Source organism: Phyllostomus discolor, chromosome 1 (genome assembly GCF_004126475.2).
Source record: "Phyllostomus discolor isolate MPI-MPIP mPhyDis1 chromosome 1, mPhyDis1.pri.v3, whole genome shotgun sequence".
In the NCBI taxonomy this organism is placed as follows: domain Eukaryota; kingdom Metazoa; phylum Chordata; class Mammalia; order Chiroptera; family Phyllostomidae; genus Phyllostomus; species Phyllostomus discolor.
Window position 1 is genome coordinate 50,861,180 of NC_040903.2, and position 19,523 is coordinate 50,880,702.

At 38.7% G+C, this 19,523-nt stretch overlaps 1 protein-coding gene across 2 annotated transcripts in view; it reads left to right on the forward strand.

The window, feature by feature from the left end:
• Positions 1-1,404: 1,404 nt before the first annotated feature.
• The window catches only part of CFAP299 (cilia and flagella associated protein 299), a 527,109-nt gene continuing 508,990 nt past the window's right edge, over positions 1,405-19,523 (forward strand). The window contains exons 1-2 of one of the 2 annotated variants that reach the window (XM_036022568.1): positions 1,405-1,569; positions 17,527-17,681. In XM_036022568.1, coding sequence (XP_035878461.1) covers positions 1,459-1,569; positions 17,527-17,681 — 266 coding nt within the window. In that variant the 5' untranslated portion in view covers positions 1,405-1,458. The remainder of the gene's footprint in view (positions 1,570-17,526; positions 17,682-19,523) is intronic. The other variant, XM_036022569.1, reaches the window with a different exon arrangement.

The window sequence follows — 19,523 nt, forward strand, 5'->3', positions numbered from 1 at the left end:
TGAAAAAATGAATTAAATCAAAAAATGAATTTCTTCTCATTTTTGGGCTGCTTGGATTTATATTTTTTAGATATTAGATAATGTCAAATTGTTAGTGGATGTTAATTTTAGCACAAATGCTAAGGATATAATCCATTGTTGGCACTAAGGACAGTGCCTGGCATACAGAAGGCACTCAATAAATGTTTTTTTTGTTGTTGTTGTGTTATGAATGTCCAGGGTTTCTCTCTCCTTTCTTTCCCTTCACCTAAATTCAATGATTAAATTGCATTTTAAAACAATGACCAAAATGCCCTTTAAAATTTTTCAGAATATATTTATTAATTAAGAAACAAGTCAGTGATATCCTCGAGATTGAGTCTATATCACTTTGTACATTTGTGACATTCTAATTTTTGAGGTGGCCTTTTTAAGGGAAAGCTAACTATATGGGAAGTATCTTACCAGATGATTTCACTGGAAGAAAACTTTTTTGATCATATGTGAAAATTTTCAAAATTAATTCAGTAAGATCTTACCAGATTGCATTTACCACAGACTCTACATTGTAATATGTGTTACTTTTGAGGATGATTTGAAGACTACTAAATCCAAAAAATGAATTCTAAAAAGTTTTACCACCTGCCATGTTAGATTACTTTAATTTTTGTTTTTAAAATGCAAAACTTTGTTCTAGAGGAAAAGTTTTTAGTGTAGAACTTTGCTTTCTAAGTTTCCACATATATTTTATCATTTACAAAAGGCAGGTTCAACAAGTCAAGCTCTTTCAATGTGTGCTTATTGAACTTAAAAAGTAAAAAGGTTTTTTTTTTAATTATTATTTGTTTACTTGTAGAGAGTAGGGAAGGAAGGGAGAAAGGGAATAAAAAGTTTAAAAAACAAGCACTTGGGACCAAAAGAGGTCTTTAAAGATATTTTCTTTCAGTTTCTTCCCTCTGAAAAATTCATAAATTCTTCCTCATATTCAAACACTAGCAATAATTTGCCTTTAAGTTATCATTTTTCAAATAATTGGTTTTTGTCACAAGACCATTACCTGAGACTTCTGTTTTAAGATACTCTCCTACAAAAATGGACCTTTGGTCACCAGAGAAATAACTTTGATATTTCTGTCCTAAACATTGCTTTAGAACAAGATAAGAAAGTCTGATCTATAATATTTTGTCTACATATGGTGGCAACCTCATAATTTTAGATTTTAGACTGCAATTTGCATCTCTGCATGGCTCCAAATTTCACCCAATTGTGAGCCAGTTGACGGGTGTCAGTCCTGAACTTGGAGTGGGTAATATTTGAGACCGCGTTCCCAGGAGTAAGGCGGAAGCCCGAAACCGAAACAACACCTGGGGGCGGGAATAACTTCCAAAACTCGGCAACGGTTCCTAACCGATTGAAAGGAAAGAGGGGGTGGCACCCTCTGCTGTCGTCGCTAGGGACGCTTCCGCCGAGAGTACTGCAATGGATCTGGAAGACGGCCTGACAGCCCTGGACAAGATAGTCACTCAGTTCAACACCTATGAAAATTACCTCGACTCGCAGATAACTGACGAGGACTTGTACTACCTAGAGGTAAGGTCAGCGGCGCGGCAAAGTGGCCACTGCCTTCCAGTCCTTGGGTCCCTCCGCGTCTTGGGGTGTTTGCCCCCTGGCGGCGAAGGCCGGGCCTAGCAGTTTCCTGGTGGTGGAGGTGAATCGCTGCATCCTTCGCACTCCGCGTTGCCCCAGGCAGTGCAGGATTTGGGCGCCTACTGTCTCATCCAGGGCAGAAACCAGTGAATGCACACGCAAGCCCGCTCGCTGGACAGCCTTGAGTTTCCATAGCTCAGCCTCACCAGTCACATCCCCACCCACTCCCTTCCTCAAGCCATTCTCTTGTAACGCGTGGCTGAAATCCGAGGCCTGCTGAAACTGCTGTAACTCAGGTCTGACACTCTGCTTCTCCTTCCTTTGCCAGTCTTCATTAAAGAACAGAAAGCTATTTTTTTTTTTCCGACGCAAGGGGCAACAATAACAGTACATCTGGTGATATACTGGGCATTTGGGTCCATACATTTCTACCTTACACTAGTTGATTCAGAAAGCCCTTTAATTATGGCTACACAGGTCGTTGTGCCTGCATATTACTGATTCATGTTTATCGAGTTGATGATTCACAGACAATGTTGACAGTAAGAAAACAAAACAAATACCACCTCTCCCCCACCCCTACCCCCAGCTTGCAATGCAGCAAAATCAGACACAAGGGTATTGACTACTGTCTTCTACCCAGCAATCATGCCCCTCCCTGCTTCTTAAAGGTGTGTGTGTGTGTGTGTGTGTGAGAGAGAGAGAGAGAGAGAAGGGGGAATTGCTGGGAGGCTGGGAGGTGGGGTTAAAGCTCTTGTCTTCTCCAGGAAAACCAGGATGGGCCAGAAAACAATAGGCTACCCATCTTAAGAAGTGGGAGGTGAACCTTTTGGATTCCTGTAGCCCTCGTATATTCCCAAACCAGGCCAACTAAATGGGCACTGACCCGGAGATTCTGCTGTGTTGGAACAAAGCCACAGAAGCCCAAACTGTCCCATTTCTCTTTAGGCCAAAGAGAGCATCACCACCATGTGGTACCAAACCACACCTGAACCTGAGAAGGATTTGTGTACTGCGGCCAACTCCAAACTCCTTATCTACAACAACACGATTTTGCATTGTAATGGATTGAAATTTTTGGACTCCAAAGATCATGTGAAGTGGCATTTCAGTTAAATGTAGATTCTAAAAGTCCAACAGTGCTTAGTCTCCAAACGTATTCATGTACTATACATGAACTTAATGTTAATGAAATGGAAACATCTAATTCTAGTTTTATCTCTAATACAAATCAGTTGTGTGACCTTGTACAAATAGTTGGATCTTTTTGAAATTATCTGTTAAAAAAATAAACCCAGTTAGTATTTTCAACATAGCTTCTGACTTCAAAAACAACCTTTTAACATATTTTATACAGATAATATGTTTAAAGTCATAAAAGTGTGTTTTTTGCCTTGCATTTAAGTCACTGAGATGAAAGGAAAAAAGTAATGGTGCTAAACAATGTTTGCATCTAAATTTTTGAATGTATAAAAAGAATGAAATATAGACAATAAACACCTCAATAGAATAAAATTAACTTCATAGTGCATGTGGAAACTTGCCAAGCTTAAGCCTTAAGCCTAGTATCTTTAAGAAAGTTTTCATTTTTTTAAATGCAGGGTTTTTCATTTGAGAAAAGAATTAAAACATTAATGTTAATTAGGAGTGAGTAATTAATAATTTGTGTTTCGTCAATCAGAACTTTAAGGTCTCCAAAATGGGAAATGGTGACTATATTTGAGGGAATGATACATTTTAAACTTGGTATTGATTTAGTTTATCTTATTGTACTTTTATAGAAAAAATAAGATGACTTATTTGAATGATATTATGGCAAGTATATATATTTTTGGATTGAGTAATGAAAATTAAGAGTCATTAGATCTGGGAACCTATATTCTCAAATACTTTCTGTGAATGCAGGTTAATTGCCTGAGTAGGTTGCAAGGAGACAAGTAGATTCCAAAAACTGTTTCCATAATATGACTAGTATGGCAGGCCTGTGTCAGGGGTCATGGATCATGCTCTGTGAGGTGATTCTTCCTCTTTTGTTTGGGGAGGGGTATTTGTAATTGATTTTGGTTTGAATGAAGCAAATTTTAAATGGTTAATGAGAGACAGCATGTTATAGTTAGAAGACCCTAGGGTCATGAGATTTGGGTTCCAAATCTGTATTATTGTATTTTGAACCAGTTTGAAACTCCATTTATTCATCTGCAAAATGCAGTGGCTGGACTAGATTACAATGAATGGTTTTGATATTTGTAAACTTTTATGAATCACCTGTCTATCCATCTGTCCATTCATGCATCCATATAGTCGTCTAACTATGTATTTAACTAATAAACTTTTACCAAGTGGCTATAATAGTAAATATTGCCCTTATTGCCAGGAATTTAAGTAAGAATCAATTCTAGAGTTGATCTTAGTCACCTAACTTTAGTGTAGTTCTTACAGTTCAACTGTTACAGGGTGCAGCCAAGAGGGGGGCCCCAAATAGGCATTTGAAATGGGGTCCAGAACTTAAGGTGTCCAGGAGATTTTGGGATGTCTCCATCCCCCCCTGCCCCCCCCCCCAGGGTGTGGGTTGGGGGAAGGGACAAATGGAGCAGGGCCATTGAGAGCTGTTTTGCATAGCAACAGCCTTGCAGCTAACCTCTGGGTTGGTCATTTAACATATCTATAGCCTTTGGCTGGTCGCTTAGATATGTTAAATAGCTATGATCAGCTCTAAGCCAGGGGAATGGAAGTAACTTCCCCACCCAGATGTAACTGGGGGGGGGGGCGAGTCCCCTGAGTTACAGCGCCTGCGTGGGAGCTCAGAGAGGATTGGCTCCAGGACATGGGGCCACGCCTGCCCAGACTCATGATGGCAGCCCAGTAAAGCTGGAAGGATACGAGTTTCGGCATGTGAAGCCGAGTGTGGGAGGAGTCGGAAATGGGGCTGCAGAGGACGATTGGCCGTGGGGATTTAAAACCCAGATTTGGCGGCCATTGAGGGGAGAAGCACGCGGACTTGACGGAGTATAGACTCCTGCAGCCCTGAGAGAGGGAACCACGCGGCCTGGCAGAGTGGGGACCCCCACAGCTTTAGAAGGGGGAACCACCACCTGGTTTTAGCAGAGATCCTGGTGACTCAGCTGAGGGTGCCGGGAACCCAGGGAGGTCTCCCAGTCGAGAGGGATTACTAACTGGGAAGAACCAGAGGACTGCCTGAGCCATGGACTTCTATTTCCTTTCCTGAGATACGGTACTCTGGACTGGGCAAAGGGGGAAGGAAGGAAGGACTGTGTGTTTGTGGGTGTTTTTAGGGACTTTAGGATTTTGGTGAAGACATTAGGTCACTACTTTAAGTTAGTATAGCATTAAATAAACATTTCCTTTCCTTTTCACGAATCTCTGGCATTGAGAGACGTCTTTCCTCTGGCGGCGGACATAACGGACCCGGGGCCTTCTTTCAATAATAGTATATCATCCCAGGCCCCCCTTGTTGTGTTCTGTAACACAACCTAAGTTTTATTTATTCAGTAGACATTTCACAAATATTTACTATCTTCCAGGTACTCTATTGTTTCATATATTGTTCTAATACCAAATGTTTTCAACTAATTTCAATAGAAATTAGCACTATTAATTCACATACAAAATGACCACATTATTTTTTTGCTAAATTTATTCTCTACCCTTCTACAGTCTTATCTGTGCCCCTGGTAGCTATCCTCTGAGGTCATTAACCAGACTCCTTTTGGCTTTGGGTTTGTTTCAGCCAATAGGAGGTCAGAGGACTGGGATTGGGTAGAGGAATCATTACCTGTCATCTTCCTCCTGGTTGTGGTTTTGACATGGCTGCATTTGTTAGGTTTGGCCAACTTCTCATGCCATCAGCTGGAATCACTCCCTGTTCTAGGAACTGTATCCTCTCCCATCTCCTTTCAGGCCTGATGGTGTCAGTGGTTTCCCACTGTTGCTAACCCCAGGATGCTTTACCATCGCACAGTGGTTTCCATGAATCCTGCCCACATCTTTGTAAATTATGCTTTATTGTTTTAATAATCTATTTTGAGTTTGCCTGCCACAACTCTGACCTCTATATTATTATTTAACATCTCAGGCCACTGTAAGTACACAGTTAGCATATGAATATAATAACTACAGTGCCTTTTAATATGATAACTGATTAGGAAGAAAAGGAAATTGGAGGAGGGAAAAAAACCCCAAACAAAGACTGACACCAGTTAACTATTAGATGCATTAGAGGGGGTTAAGGTGGTTAAGGAGGTTGAAAGAGGCTGTTCAGTCTATGTCTACCTTGCAAGCATTTTATTAAATAACTATAAACTACCAAAAGAAATTTATAACAGTATCTACAACTAGATTTATCTCTGCCTACCCAAATAACACTATTTGTTTTGGGAGTTAGTATCATCTTACCTAATTAAACCAATCCCCTAAAGCAACATACAGAAATACTTTAAATACTTTAGTTTTGACATTTTTGCACTGTGTTTCCCTAGATTCTTGGTGATTCTTCCCTATGAAATAAGCAGAATACCTTCATGTCATTGTCTGTGACCACTGGAGAAGTGAAAGTCCTACTGAATTGCTTTTCTCAGATTAGAAATCAAGGGGTGATTTTAGAATTATTTTATAACTTTCCCAATAAATGGACCCCAATCATAGCTAAATCATTTAGAGAGATTAGCAATGTGGAAGTTTTATTTAGAGATTATATTCCCATTATTAAGAAATGAAAAAAGTAAATCATACAAATATACAAATTCAACCTTTTGGATATAATTTTAAAATTATTTGGAAGGCATTGATGAAGTGTGATTCTAGGAAAACTCCAGTAACATAATTTACCATGATTATACACCAAGTCAACTAACAACAGACCATTGTAGTTGTCTTCCCATTATTTATTGCATCAAGGTACAGAGTAAATACTGGTTCCCTATGAACCAGTATCTTAATTCATGTACTTCAGAATTAGCAATACTGTTTTGTTGATTGAATAGGAAAAATTGGCATAAATTAGCTGCTCTCTGCTTAGGAGGCATCATATATTTTTCTTTCAGTAAGTTTGTAGAGGGACTTCTCTCTTAGTAAAAATAGGTAGTTTCCTCATGGACATGAATTCTGATGATTGGGGAGTGAAACTAAACCAAGAATGCCGCATCCACGATACTTCTGAAACTTTATCATAATGATAAAAATAAAATTTTATGAGCCTATGATGCGTGGGTCACCGGCCAGCAGTGATCACGGAACGCTGCGGATGGCTCATTGAAACTCGAGAAAAACATACACAGAGACAACCAGGTCCTGTGGGGCAATAGGAACAGCAGGGCCACTCCTCACATGGGGAGCGCCTTGGCCACCCTCTCTCCTGGAGGGTGCCACTTGGTCACCCTCCCTTGTGGGGAGAGTGCACCGTTCCCCCTCTGGAGAGGCTTTTTATTGGTTTCGTTTGCATAAGAATTCAGGTAAAAGCTCATTACTCATTGCTAGGAAGTAAGGATCAAACAATAGATAACAAGGAAGTCTGAGGGCCTATTTTGAGTCAGGGTCCAAGAGCTGTATGACTTTACGGAACAAACTAACTTCCTCCTTAGACCCTTCTTATTCAACTGAGAGCATTCTAAATAAAGAAGTTTCCACAGGAATTTACATGTTCTTTCTTAGGCCTGATCACCCAGGGAACCCACCCTTTTCAGCACAGAGCTGCACCGTCCTGTCATTGTTTCAGGCTTAGGTGGAGCAAGGGAAGTGAGGCAACCAAGAGATAAGGAGATTTTCTCCCAGACGACGAGGACTCAGGCTATGTCAAAGCCGAGGAGCGAGGGTCCATCACCCCCTTTTTCTGTGGCCCCCAAAGTTCTTCTTTTGGGGGCCTCCCACATGATCGTGCCTGTCTTAGATCATTCCCCCCTTGGGGAATCTTACCCATCTTTGGTTAACTGACAAGCTTTGGGGTTCAGTTAGGAATGAAGCAGCAAAAGCAGCACTCCTGTCAGGGAGATAAGCTTTTGTCTCCTTGCTGGCTTTTATGGTTCCAAGGGCGTTCCCTTAGCCTTAGCCTAGGCGGGGTTTACAGCTTCTGATACCAGGCAGGGCAGTTCCCAACAAGCCTAATGTCCTCAGTGTCTCAAGTAATCCCCTAAAATCTATATTCTATGCATATAAAGTGTGTTCCATTCAATTTTTATTTATATGGATTTAAAAAGCTACTGCTGAAAGGAGACAAGAGAGGAGGTAGGAAAAATCCCCAGGGGTGTGTGCATAGTGAGACAGGATGCAGGCTGAAGACAGAATGCATGAGAACAACCATTGCTTTGGGCATGGGCATGGAGGTGGTGCTGACAGAGGAGAAGGAGAAGGGAGGTCAGAAATGTAGGAGAATAGGATGATTCAGAAGCTAAGAGCAGCTGGATAGCCAAACCAAAAACCCATGGAAAGCATTTACACAAAACTATATGAGAGCTATTCCTACAAACCCCCAACATAAAAGCAGATGGGGAGCTTCTAGCAGACTAGCGTCATCCCAGAGGGCTAAAGGTCACTGGTTTGAGGTTCAGTCAGGGAACACATCTGGGTTCAGTCCGTGACCAGGACATGTGAGAATGTCAACCAATCAATGTTTCTCTTTCACATCGATGTTTCTCCCTCCATTCTCCTCTTTCTAAAAATGAATAAAAGCAGATGGGGAGAAACCATCATAGCCATGACACCTAGAGGGTATCATCATCTATGTGTGAGAAAAGCAGAGAAAACTGTGAGGCATCTAAAAGACCCTTAAAGGAGAAACTGCGAAATAGTCAATGGGTATTCACTGGAAGTGAAACAGTCCAATTTGAGAACAACAGCTGAAATTGGGAAGGGTTTTGTGACAGCAGTTCAGCTACCTCAGGAAGGAGAATCTGGTTCATGCTACTAGATATGCTATGAAGATCAGCAGAGGCTATTGGTTGAGGATGAGAGGACTCTAGCCTCGATGGTGGAGGTGAGAGGTGATGAGTATTTGTTGTGTTTCTGAGCCAAGCTGCATTAGCAAGGGCTGAAATTCACCCTAGTATCTTTCCCCTTTTTGCATACATATGAATAGTCTTCAAAAATTAAATATATTTTTATTATATCTAAAATTATCATTATATGTAAATATATTATTCTTTGTTGGTATTTTCCACATAAAAGTAATATCTATATTTTTATGTAAAAATATCTAACATTAAATTTCAGAGACTTTTTAATGTCACTCTGAATAGCTCTCCCTATTCTTTAGAAATTAGTTTTCCTTACCGAGTATTGATAAACAACAGTGAAATGAACATCTTTTGCATATTCACCTTGTGTGCAGTTGTGAATGTATCAAAATGTGTAATGGATAGGTAACAGACATAGTCAAAAGGCTCTCTAGAGTAGCCATTACTCTCTTAGAGCAGTATACAAGACAGCTTGCGTTTGCCTATTTCATACGTGAAAAATTCATTGTTTTAATTTTAATTGCTCTGATTATTAGTGAGGTTTATTATCTATTGAAATGTTTCTTGACCATTTGCATTTCTTTTGTGAATTGCCCATTCATATCCCTTGATTTTTTTCACTTTTTAAAACCACCTTTACATACGTTAGACTTCTGACTCTTAGTGGAGACCACACCTCTTAAAGTCAACAAAGAAGAACTATTCAGGCTGGAACCCTCTTCAGTTTCCTACCATGAAACTTACACCTGCCTTAATTTCTGCCCACTCTCTCTTTCTTCCCTCCTATGGTAATATGTTAATGGAGTCTACCCTGTGTAGTGCCTACCTCTTCATTTACTGAATATGTTATTTTGAATGCCCATTAATATCATAATGTTTTGAAATTTTCCCAACTCTGAGTCCACCTTCCTAAGGTAGAGGCAGAAATTCACTTTCTCAGTTTCCTTTGCTGCTAGTATATCTTTGTGGGACTAAGGCACTGCTCATCACCTTTAGAAAAGAGTAATGTGAGGAGAAAGCACCATGTGGGATCCATTTCATATTGGATTCGGCAGTGGAGGTGTTTGTCTTTCAGCTGATGCGGTGACAAAAGTTCTGGGGTCTAATGTCCTAGGTTAACAGATGGAGTTGTAGTGTCTGTTTTCAGTGGTGGCAGCAGAGGGATATTTGCTTTGCTCCATTCCACTCCATTTCATTCCAGACTGGCCTGGTCTGCTCTGTCCTGCTCTGGTCCTCTCTGGTCCTTTCCAGTCTGCTCCACTCTGCTCTGGTCTGGCAAAACATCATCTGTGTTTCAGCTCCAACCAGGAAGATACAGTCTTCACTCTTCAGTGGGGAGGGAAATTGCACCCTCTGAGCCAGAGGGGAGCTGACTTACATACCCTGACAAACCCTGATGGGTTTGTCCTCATGCAAAAGAGTCCTCCAAAGCCTTGTTGTTTTATTGGTCCAAAAGGACTGTCCTGATTGATCAGAATGGAGCTGCTCTGAAGCATCAGTGAAGATACTAATGGAGATATACTGCATGGTGCTGTCTGGTCAAAGAAAGTCTCAGTGTTACCAGATTGAAGGGGTCTGTTTACTTGTGGTCTCAGAGCCCAGTAAGACATGAACTGGAGCTCACAGCAAAGAAAGTAAGAGTTTGTTTTCAAGAAGTGGCCCGCACCTGCAGACAGGTGAACTAATGCTCAAAGACCTGGCTTCCAGAGAATCGGTGATATAGGGGAAATACCATTAATCATGGTGACTAAGGGAATTAGGGCTGTGGTCAGGGTCGTGGTCTCTACTGATTGGTTGGCACTAGGGTAAGTAGTAGTCGATCTGGTCCTGATGTCAGCCATGACGTCACTTGTCTAGTTTCACCGCTTTTCTGGGCCTGCGGCTGAAACACAACTGAGGTGTAGATGTTCCCTCTCGTTTGACCAAAACTCTGTCTCTGGTTTTGTTCCTGGCTATTTGATGCTGATCAGAACCTCATTGTCCTGAGGGCTTAATGATTAAGCAAGTGGTTGTGAAAGGGAGAAAGAGGCAGGTGAGTCAGGGTGCTGGATGAGGCCAGTTTGAATCAAAAGGAAAGAAAGGAAAAAAGGTCAGATTAAAGAAATGAAATTTCTACCAGTTACATCACTCCTATTGGTTGAAAGAGGATCCAGGAACCCCTTTATAAGGGTTGGCTCAGGCTGCAGGAACACAGTAAAGGCAGGCAGGTCAGTGCCAGAGGCAGGCAACTCAGAGAGGGCTTCCCCCTGAAGTGAGGTTCGCATGCTCTTACCAGTGGGGAAGCAGCTGCTGGGCTCTGTTTGTAAATTAAGAGCCCTTCTTGGTAAGTATCTTCTTTTTCAGGGTCAACACAAGTGAAATAAACCAGTCACAAAAAGACAAATACTGTGTAATTCTGTTCATACGAGGTACCAAAGGTAGATAAAATTCACAGACACAGAAGATAGAATGGTTGCTGTCAGGGTCTGGTAGGGAGGAAGAACAGGGTTGTTGTTTAATTACTGTAGAGTTCGAGTTTTGTAAGATGAAAGTATCAGTTTCGTTCTGATAATGGATGATGGTGATGGTTGCACATCAATATAAACTGTGCATTTAAAATGGTTAATTTTATGTTATGTATATTTTTCCATAATTAAAAAATAATTCACTGTCAACAACTTACCTTTAAGTGAGAATAAGTTTGGTCTTAGACTTTGCATTCCCTATGCTGATTCCTAGAAGAAAATGGAGTAATTTATTTAAACTTCTTAGAAAACTTTGTTTTGAACCGAGAAATCGGCATTTTAGATCTTCTGTTTGGCCCTTGAGATCTTCATTCTGCCCCACCCCATCCTGCTTTGTGCTCTGCAACCCAAGAGCTTGACTGCTGTTGGCTGCTTCAGCTGGGCGCTCTTTCCCTTTGGCCTGCTGGGTTCAGCCAATCAGGGCACCAGCAAGAAGCTAGAAGCCAGGAGGAGAGAGAGGTTGGGTGGTTTTTTTTTTCAGACTTATTTGTACTGTACTTCAGGTTAGCAGGATATTTTCTTTTATCAAGCCATAACATCGGGTTCAGTAACTTTTTCTATAGCTACCTCCCTGGGTTTTATCAACTATTCCCTCCCCTTACCTCATTTGGACTAGTTAATAACTGTTAATAGTTTACTGCCATCAACAAGTGTTAGCTGCAGGGTGCTTCATTGTCCCTCTTGGATTACTCTTAAACTGCCTATACTTTTATAAATTAACTTAGCCATTCAATTTGCTTTGATTACTCCATTTGAGTGTATCATCTATTTCCTGCCTGGACTTTGACTAACAAAGTAGAAAATCTAGCATTCAAATGGGAGTGAAAAATACTTTCTGAAAAATCAAGGATTTATAAAAATCCCTGTAGATCTCTTCTAAATTCATAACTTGAGTAAATCTTTCTTATATTTTCATATAGATTTTCAAATTTCTTGCTATACACTTGTATATAGTTTTATTTATTGTTATGGCTTTTTTTGATTTCTAAGATTATTTGTGTATTCTTTCTTTTCCACCATCAGTCTTGTCAAATGTTATTTATTTTATTGGTCTTTTAAGAAAATAAGTTCTTGGCTTACATTAAGTAATCAAAGCTTACTGGATTTTTATATTTTAATTTCCTATTTTATTCATTTTTGTTGCTTTTATTAATTCTTTTCTTCTGTATTATTTGAATGTTATTTTGTTCTTTTTTCTCTGTTTTTTTAGTTGTTTATTTTCAAATTTTCTTTTTATTCTAGTAAATGCATCAATGCAATGTTTTCTATGTACTCTATTAAGGTTTGATATGTAATTTCTTTGTCAAAAAAGTTAACCTCTCTATGATCAAATGTGTCATAAATAAGTCAAAAGACAAGAAACTGTGAGAATAAATATTTGCAAAATATATAATTAACTTGCTCTCTAGAATTTTGCTCTATAAATCAGTAAGAAATAGATAAAATTTAATAGAAAAATGAGCAACTATAACAAACAAATAATTCTTATATGGGCACTAAAATTATCAATAATTTATAAGTTGCATATATGTATGACATAGTGGAAATCATTGGTGGAAAGAGTTTTAAAAACCATGGAACTGTACCAATATTTTTCCCTTTTACAGCTTGCTAATCACCCAAGCCCTGAGCTCCTCCTCTTTTCCCTGCTAAGGCCTTGAGACAATTATATTTCTTATATTTCCTATTGTCACTAAAATGTCTTCTGGTGGCAAACACTTGGGTACCCAAAGCCTTATCTTCGTTTCAGGTATCACAGAGGTGATAAATAACTTTTGCCTCTGCATTCCATGGTCTACACTGTACTCTTTACCAATGTAAACAAGGCTTTTAATGTCTTTAATAAGAGTAGAGAACCAAGTCCAGGTAAACATAGTTCAGACAATCCATTCTTAAATTTCTGTTCCTCTGGAATCATTACCAGTAGCTAATTGTGAATCATTCAAGGTTCAATCAGAGAAGCAGAATACACACATACACACACTCACATGCACACACACGTACATATATGTATGTGCATGCGTGTGCGTCACAAGTATATAATTTTTTAGAGATTTGACCATATAAAATGAGAACTATTTAAACAGTCCATTAAAGCTGTTTATTTGGTATCTGGTGCTAGAGCTCTAAGACATTAGGACAGACAGCCAGGAAAGAAAGATACATAAGAAGTGGGGAAGCAAGGTCCAACTGAGATCTAAAAGGAAGAGTTAAAATTCTAAGGACAAACTGGAACTTGTATCAGGTGATCCACAGGAGAAGCTGGCACTTTCAGTCACAGAGTGGAACATGCACAGGCCCCTGGCCCAGCCATAGGGGAGGCTGAAGGTAAAGATTGTGCAAGAGGTAGAACAATATGGTTGCTCCTTCTCTTCTCCCTCCCCAATCTATTGCAAATGTCTCCTCTGGTCCAACCTAACCTGTAACTATCTGAGGAAGTAAATTATGGGAAACTAATTCTAACCTAGCTAAGTTAATGCAATAAAATTGACTATATCTGCCATGTTTTAATTTTCACAAGGAGAATGATTTATATCTGATTTAATTAGAATTAAAAAGAAAATAATGTAATTTTAATTTTCTTAAATTATTTTATAGAACTTGTGTAATCATGGCATCAATTCAGAAAAGGATGGCATAAAATAAAAAGTTAAAGACTAATTTTACTTATGAACTGGATAAAAAGAAATGTAAAATGAATCCAGGATTATATTAAGAAATAGTAAATTAGAGTAAGAGTAGTGTGATTTGTCATAGGATGAGTTCATGTCATTAAAAAATTAAAAAAGATAAATATCTATAGATGTGACAATAGCTATAGATACAGAAAAAAAATATGATAAAATTCTGAAGTCACTCATTTAACTTGATGAAGAGTATATAGCCAACTGTTGTAGTATACTTTTTATCTAGTGGCTAAACGTCTTAGCATTTGAATCAGCTTAACTAGTACTCTTTATTTTTTATTGGCAGTCTGGCCAAAGCAATGCTACAATGAAAGAAAAGTGGCATAAGTATTTGGAAGGAGTCAGAATATTATTATTTATAAGCAGTATGATTACCACATAAATGCAACAAAATTAACTGGAAACCTATTAGAACAAGTTAGCGAGTTTAGTAAAGAAATTTAAGATGGAGCTACAACAACTGCTCTCCATCAATAAACAATATAATAGCAAATGATACAAATAACAGTCAACTGAACTAAGTAGCCTGTAGGACAATGTCAAGGGTTCTAGTGGCCATAGACTCTTTTCCTTTTTTCTTCTCCAGATGAGAAACACCTAGGTACCCAGGTTGCTGGATGCCCCTTGTCCTAGACTCCTCACTAAGGAATCTGGCTGAGACCACCCAACATGCTAACCCCACTTCTCATCTACCCTTGCATCCACCCCCTCTCAGAGAAACATTGAGGAGGTGCTTGTCTCAGTGGCCCAGCCATGTGGGGGGAAATGGGCTCTGACCCAAGGGCTGTGTGTGTGTTTGTTACAGCCTGAAGCCAGTGCAGGGAGTGAGCTGTGCAGATGCAGCTGCAAATCTGTAGCCTTCCAGGAGCAAATCTGTAGCCTTCCAGGAATCCATAGGGCTGGGGCATTGACCCTCTGGCTTCTAGCATGGAACTCATCTGCCAAGATCTAAAGCGGGAGAAAACCGAAGGTGCTGTGCCATTGCACATGCTTGGGGCCAGGTGTTCCTTCCAGCACCTGGTAGTGTCTAAAATTGTCCTAGCAGGGTATAGCCATGTATTCAGAACCAAGTCTTTTATTGCGTACTGGTGGGAACCTACTTTTACTGCATGTCTCACAGCTCCTATAAAGTAATGAAGCCATCTCTTCAGGGCTGAGCCTTTCAGGGTTCAGTTTTGCATGATGCTGCCTTGTAGCTAAAACCCTCAAACGTCTAGCATCCAAAAGTTAGTGACTCATGATCACATGAGGAAAAAAAGCATTAACAATTAATAAAGTATTACTGTCTTATTTATACAAAGCATACTGCAACTATCCTGGCTAATCACTTGTTTTTGCTAAGATGAACTGTTACACTTAAAATTATTAGAGTTTGATAAAAAATGATAACATTTTCTTTGAACCCCTCCCCACAAAGTAAGTATAACCTCAAAAGCATCAGAAGGAATAAAACATATTAGAAAAATTAATGGCTAAAATGTTTTCAAATTTGGTGAAAACTATAAATTCATAAGGCCAAGGAGTATAAAGAATTCCAAACATAATAAATGAATAAACACAAAGAAATCACTCCTATCTTAAAACCACAAAACACCAGTGATAAATAGAACATCTTAAAGGAATCTAAAGCAGAAGGCCACGTGTAGAATAAAACAAAAACAGGAAAGACTGAAGGCTCACTGGAAATAAAACCAGCCATGAGACAATGGGGTGACATCTTGAAAGTGCTGAAATGTAAAAAGTCAGCCCAGAACACCACTAATCTAGCAAAAATGTCTCAAAAATTAAGGTGAAATAAGTGGGTATTTGTTTTCATTGAAAGAAAACAAAAGCCAAGATAAATTTGTTGTTAGCAGACCTGAATGCTAAGAAATGTTAAAGTGTCCTACATAGAAGGATAATCGTGTACCAGGAGGAGACTTGGATCTACACAAAAGAATGAAAAGCCCCACAAATGCTAAGTATGTGAATCAATATAAATATTTTATTTCTTGGTTAATCTTTAAAGATAATTTCTAAACAGATAATGGGCCATTTCAACTGGAGAGATGATTCATGATTCGACCAGTTAGGTCAATTAAATGAGGCAACCAACTTCAACTCTCTACTTGTTTTCTAAGTAGATCCTGTCATTTGTTGCAGTATGCATTAGTGTAGATGAGTGAAGAACTATCCAAATAATTCTGTTCAGCCCAGGTAAGGTGCCACGAATGCATAATTCACTCTACATACAAAGTTAATACAGCAACTTTCTAATGGTCTTTGCTACATAAAATACTCTGTTGACCACAGCAATTTATGTTCTGCTAGAAGACTCTCAGAGGCCCAGAGAGCTAAGCCGAGACTTCTTCCGACATGCTCACTTTTAGTAATATATTTAAGAAAATTTACATGCAAATCATCTCACTTTTGTAAATCAAACCCACAATAGTTTAAATCTCTTTTTAAAATTAAATATTAATTCCACTAGGTGGAGACATTTGCCCAGTTTTGCGGTTCAGACTAAAGAGACCAGAGCTAGCAGTCCAGTAAGCCAGGGAACAAGTAAGAAAGAAGGCGCACAGCCTGGACAAGGCCTGCTGCTTCACATTATATTAGTTTGGCAAGTAGAGCCACATTGCTACACGGCATTTGCTTTTAGTGTCTACCAAAGAAAAGCAGCAAGTTTTCCAGGTTGATAGTATGATTATTTTTTGGTTTGGTTCCAATAATTTCAATTTTAAACTAGCCACTATGGGTTCATTAGATTACTAACCATGCATCTTAAGTTTTCTTATTTAATCCTGTTTTATAGTTGTTGCATTCAACAGTGAGGTATTAAGTAAGGGTCTCTCTCTAATAATAATATATAGCACAGTTTCACTATATTTCAGATATTTTATATTTACTTACGATGATAATATAAGGGTCATTATTACTATGTGCATATTTTTATGTGATACTTTAGTTTTTATATTAGTAACTTCAGGTAAATTAACACCTTCAGATGATTTGCATGTAAATTTTCTTAAATATATTGCTAAAAGTGAGCATGTGGGAAGAAGTCAGATTATTTTTTGAATATAATTTTCAAGTGACAAAAATGTGTGACACAATTCCTAAAGTAACTGAAATCTAAAAGGCCCAATGTATTGTGGGAAAACTTTTTTCAATTTGAAGCTTTTTATAGTCATCTTGAATTTCTACTTTTCTGCTTTTATTGGTGCCAACATTATATGGAAACAATATCTTTTTACTTAAACAGAAAATTCGCCTGCTCTTTATTTTGTGTTTGAAGTTATAATTCTCTGTGTCATCAGTTAATTTACTTCAAGGAAGTAAGTCTCTGAAATATTGAATTTTCTGACAACAGCCCAATTCTGTTTTTGTGTGATTGGTTTTTATAAAAGTCTTTCTTGTAGGAGTACAATTGTCTCTAACTTTATTGTTTTAAAGATTCTTTATTAATTATCTACAGCTGTTCTCATAAATTGATTTAAAACACAACAGACTTTTGTCTTCCAATCCCTTAGAGAAAATGTAGTGATTGATTTGTTTTTCATTTTACATCTGTGGGAAAGAGATGACAAATCAAATGCTTGTAATACAGTATTGTGAGAAAAATTCTAATTTTCATATCTAATAGACCTTGTATCATTTAAAAATGATAAATTTGATTTTCCATTTAACACAATTATTCAGTATACATTGGGTAAATAAGATGTCTAATTCATCCACAAATCTAACAACTGGTATTCTCTTTAGGATGAAGACCTGGCCCGCCAGTTGGTGGAGCTCGGCGGCCGAGGGACTGGCAAGGTGGTGAAACGGGGAGATTTTGAAGCAAGGAAGGCAACTATCATGGCTATAAGGAGGGCAGCTATAGAGGCTGCAAAGCTGGCTGAACGAACTCAGAAAAAGTGAGTGTCCATGTTCCAAATCGAGACCTTATAGTATGTTGTAGAGCCCCTGGAAAAATTCATTTTGTTGGCACTGTTATAATTTAGAAACATTGACTATAGCCGGTCAAGGAGCTGGAGGAACTGTGGCATTCTTGTGAGAAAACCACCTGCAACTTTGAGCTACTAAGCTGTGAAAAAATAACTTGATATTATTAGTTTTATGTATTTACATACTAAAAATATGAGTGACTTTTGTCTTAGAATTCTTTGTACTTCTGAGGCCTGTAAAGATCTGGCATCTTTATGTCCTCACATTTTTGTAAACATTGATTCATTCAAGTCTATTAATGATCACTGGCCTTTGTTCATGTGACTATGACATTGCTATATAAAATATGAATCTAATAAAATATATTAAACATGTTTGAAAAGAGATGTGCACCTAAAGTAGACTGTATGAAACTGGTAAAATAATTAGAAAAAGATTTGACAAAGTGATTATCTATTTCTTATTTTAAAATGAATGCTAAAGTTGTAAATATTGGAGAGGATGGTTACTTAGAAATTGGTATATTATTCCTTAGAATTGGTATATTACTTAGAAATTGGTATATTTAGATAACATTTTAAAAAGTACCCCGTAATTATCTGTTATCAGTGGTAGTGGAATTCTTGTGGTGTCACAAGGGAAAGAATTTGCCAAGACCCACACAGAAGGATAGGGCTCTGTGGTTAACTTTATTGATGATGTAAAATTAAGGGGCTTCCCTCCTGACTTCCCAATGGTCTCATCATGGAAAAGGTCTAGTCTTGTCTTCAGAAGGGCCAGGATGAAGGCCACTGTCCAGGGTTTCTGTTCCATAAGAAAGTCCAGTCCAGTCCAGCATCCAGCTAGCTAGTGTGTATTTCCAGCTGTAGTTTGTTGCTGTGCTGCAGGATTCGGGCTCCCTTCTGGAGTCTACACATGGTGTCCACATGGTCATGAGCCACATAGCTGCTAAGGCCACATGGCTATGGAGAGATGATGCGAGAACACAGAGTGTGTACATCATCAGGTGGGTGAGAGAGCAAGAGAGATTCTTTGTTCCCCTGGGGTTATGTCTTGGGCTTGGAAAAGACCAGAAGCTTTTTCAAAATGACCAGTCAACTTCGCAGGCTTTCATGGGCTTTTATAGGTTTATGCTTCTTAGTTAGACTGACAGGCCTCTATGGTCCAGCACCTCCCCTTATACCCACACCCACAACAGTCCAGCACTGGAAGGGGGAATGGAGGTGTGTTAATCCCCTTGGGGAGCAATGCTATGGCCCCCTGGAGTGTGAGCCTGGAGCTTCCTGGTGAAGCAAACAAGCTCAATGTCTAATACCCTTTGTTCTCTTTCCTTTATTAATAATTAGCTAAATACCAATGGTAACAATTATGAATGGACATAATCTTTGTATTTTTTGTATTTTTTTATAAAACATAACATTCAGTAGTAGGATATGAATTGGTTCTGAAAATGTACAATTTTAATTGATTATTCTAGTAATTATATTTCAGAACCATAGAATATTAGAATTAATATTTTGATATTTGGTAATATATTAATTTTCTGCTGCTGTCATAGCATATTACTACAAACTTAGTGGCTTAAAACAACACAAGTGTATTTATTTATTCGTAGTTCTGTAGGTCAGAAGTCAGAGTATAGTGGTTTAGGTGAGTTTTCTGCTCAATAATATAGCACAGCATTGAAATCCTGGTGCTGCCTGGACAGAATTCTTACCTAGAGGCTCTGAGGATGATGACTGTCCCTCTATGCTCATTCAGGTTGCTGGCCAAATGCAGTTCCTTGTAAGAGTGTAGGACTGATGTCCAAT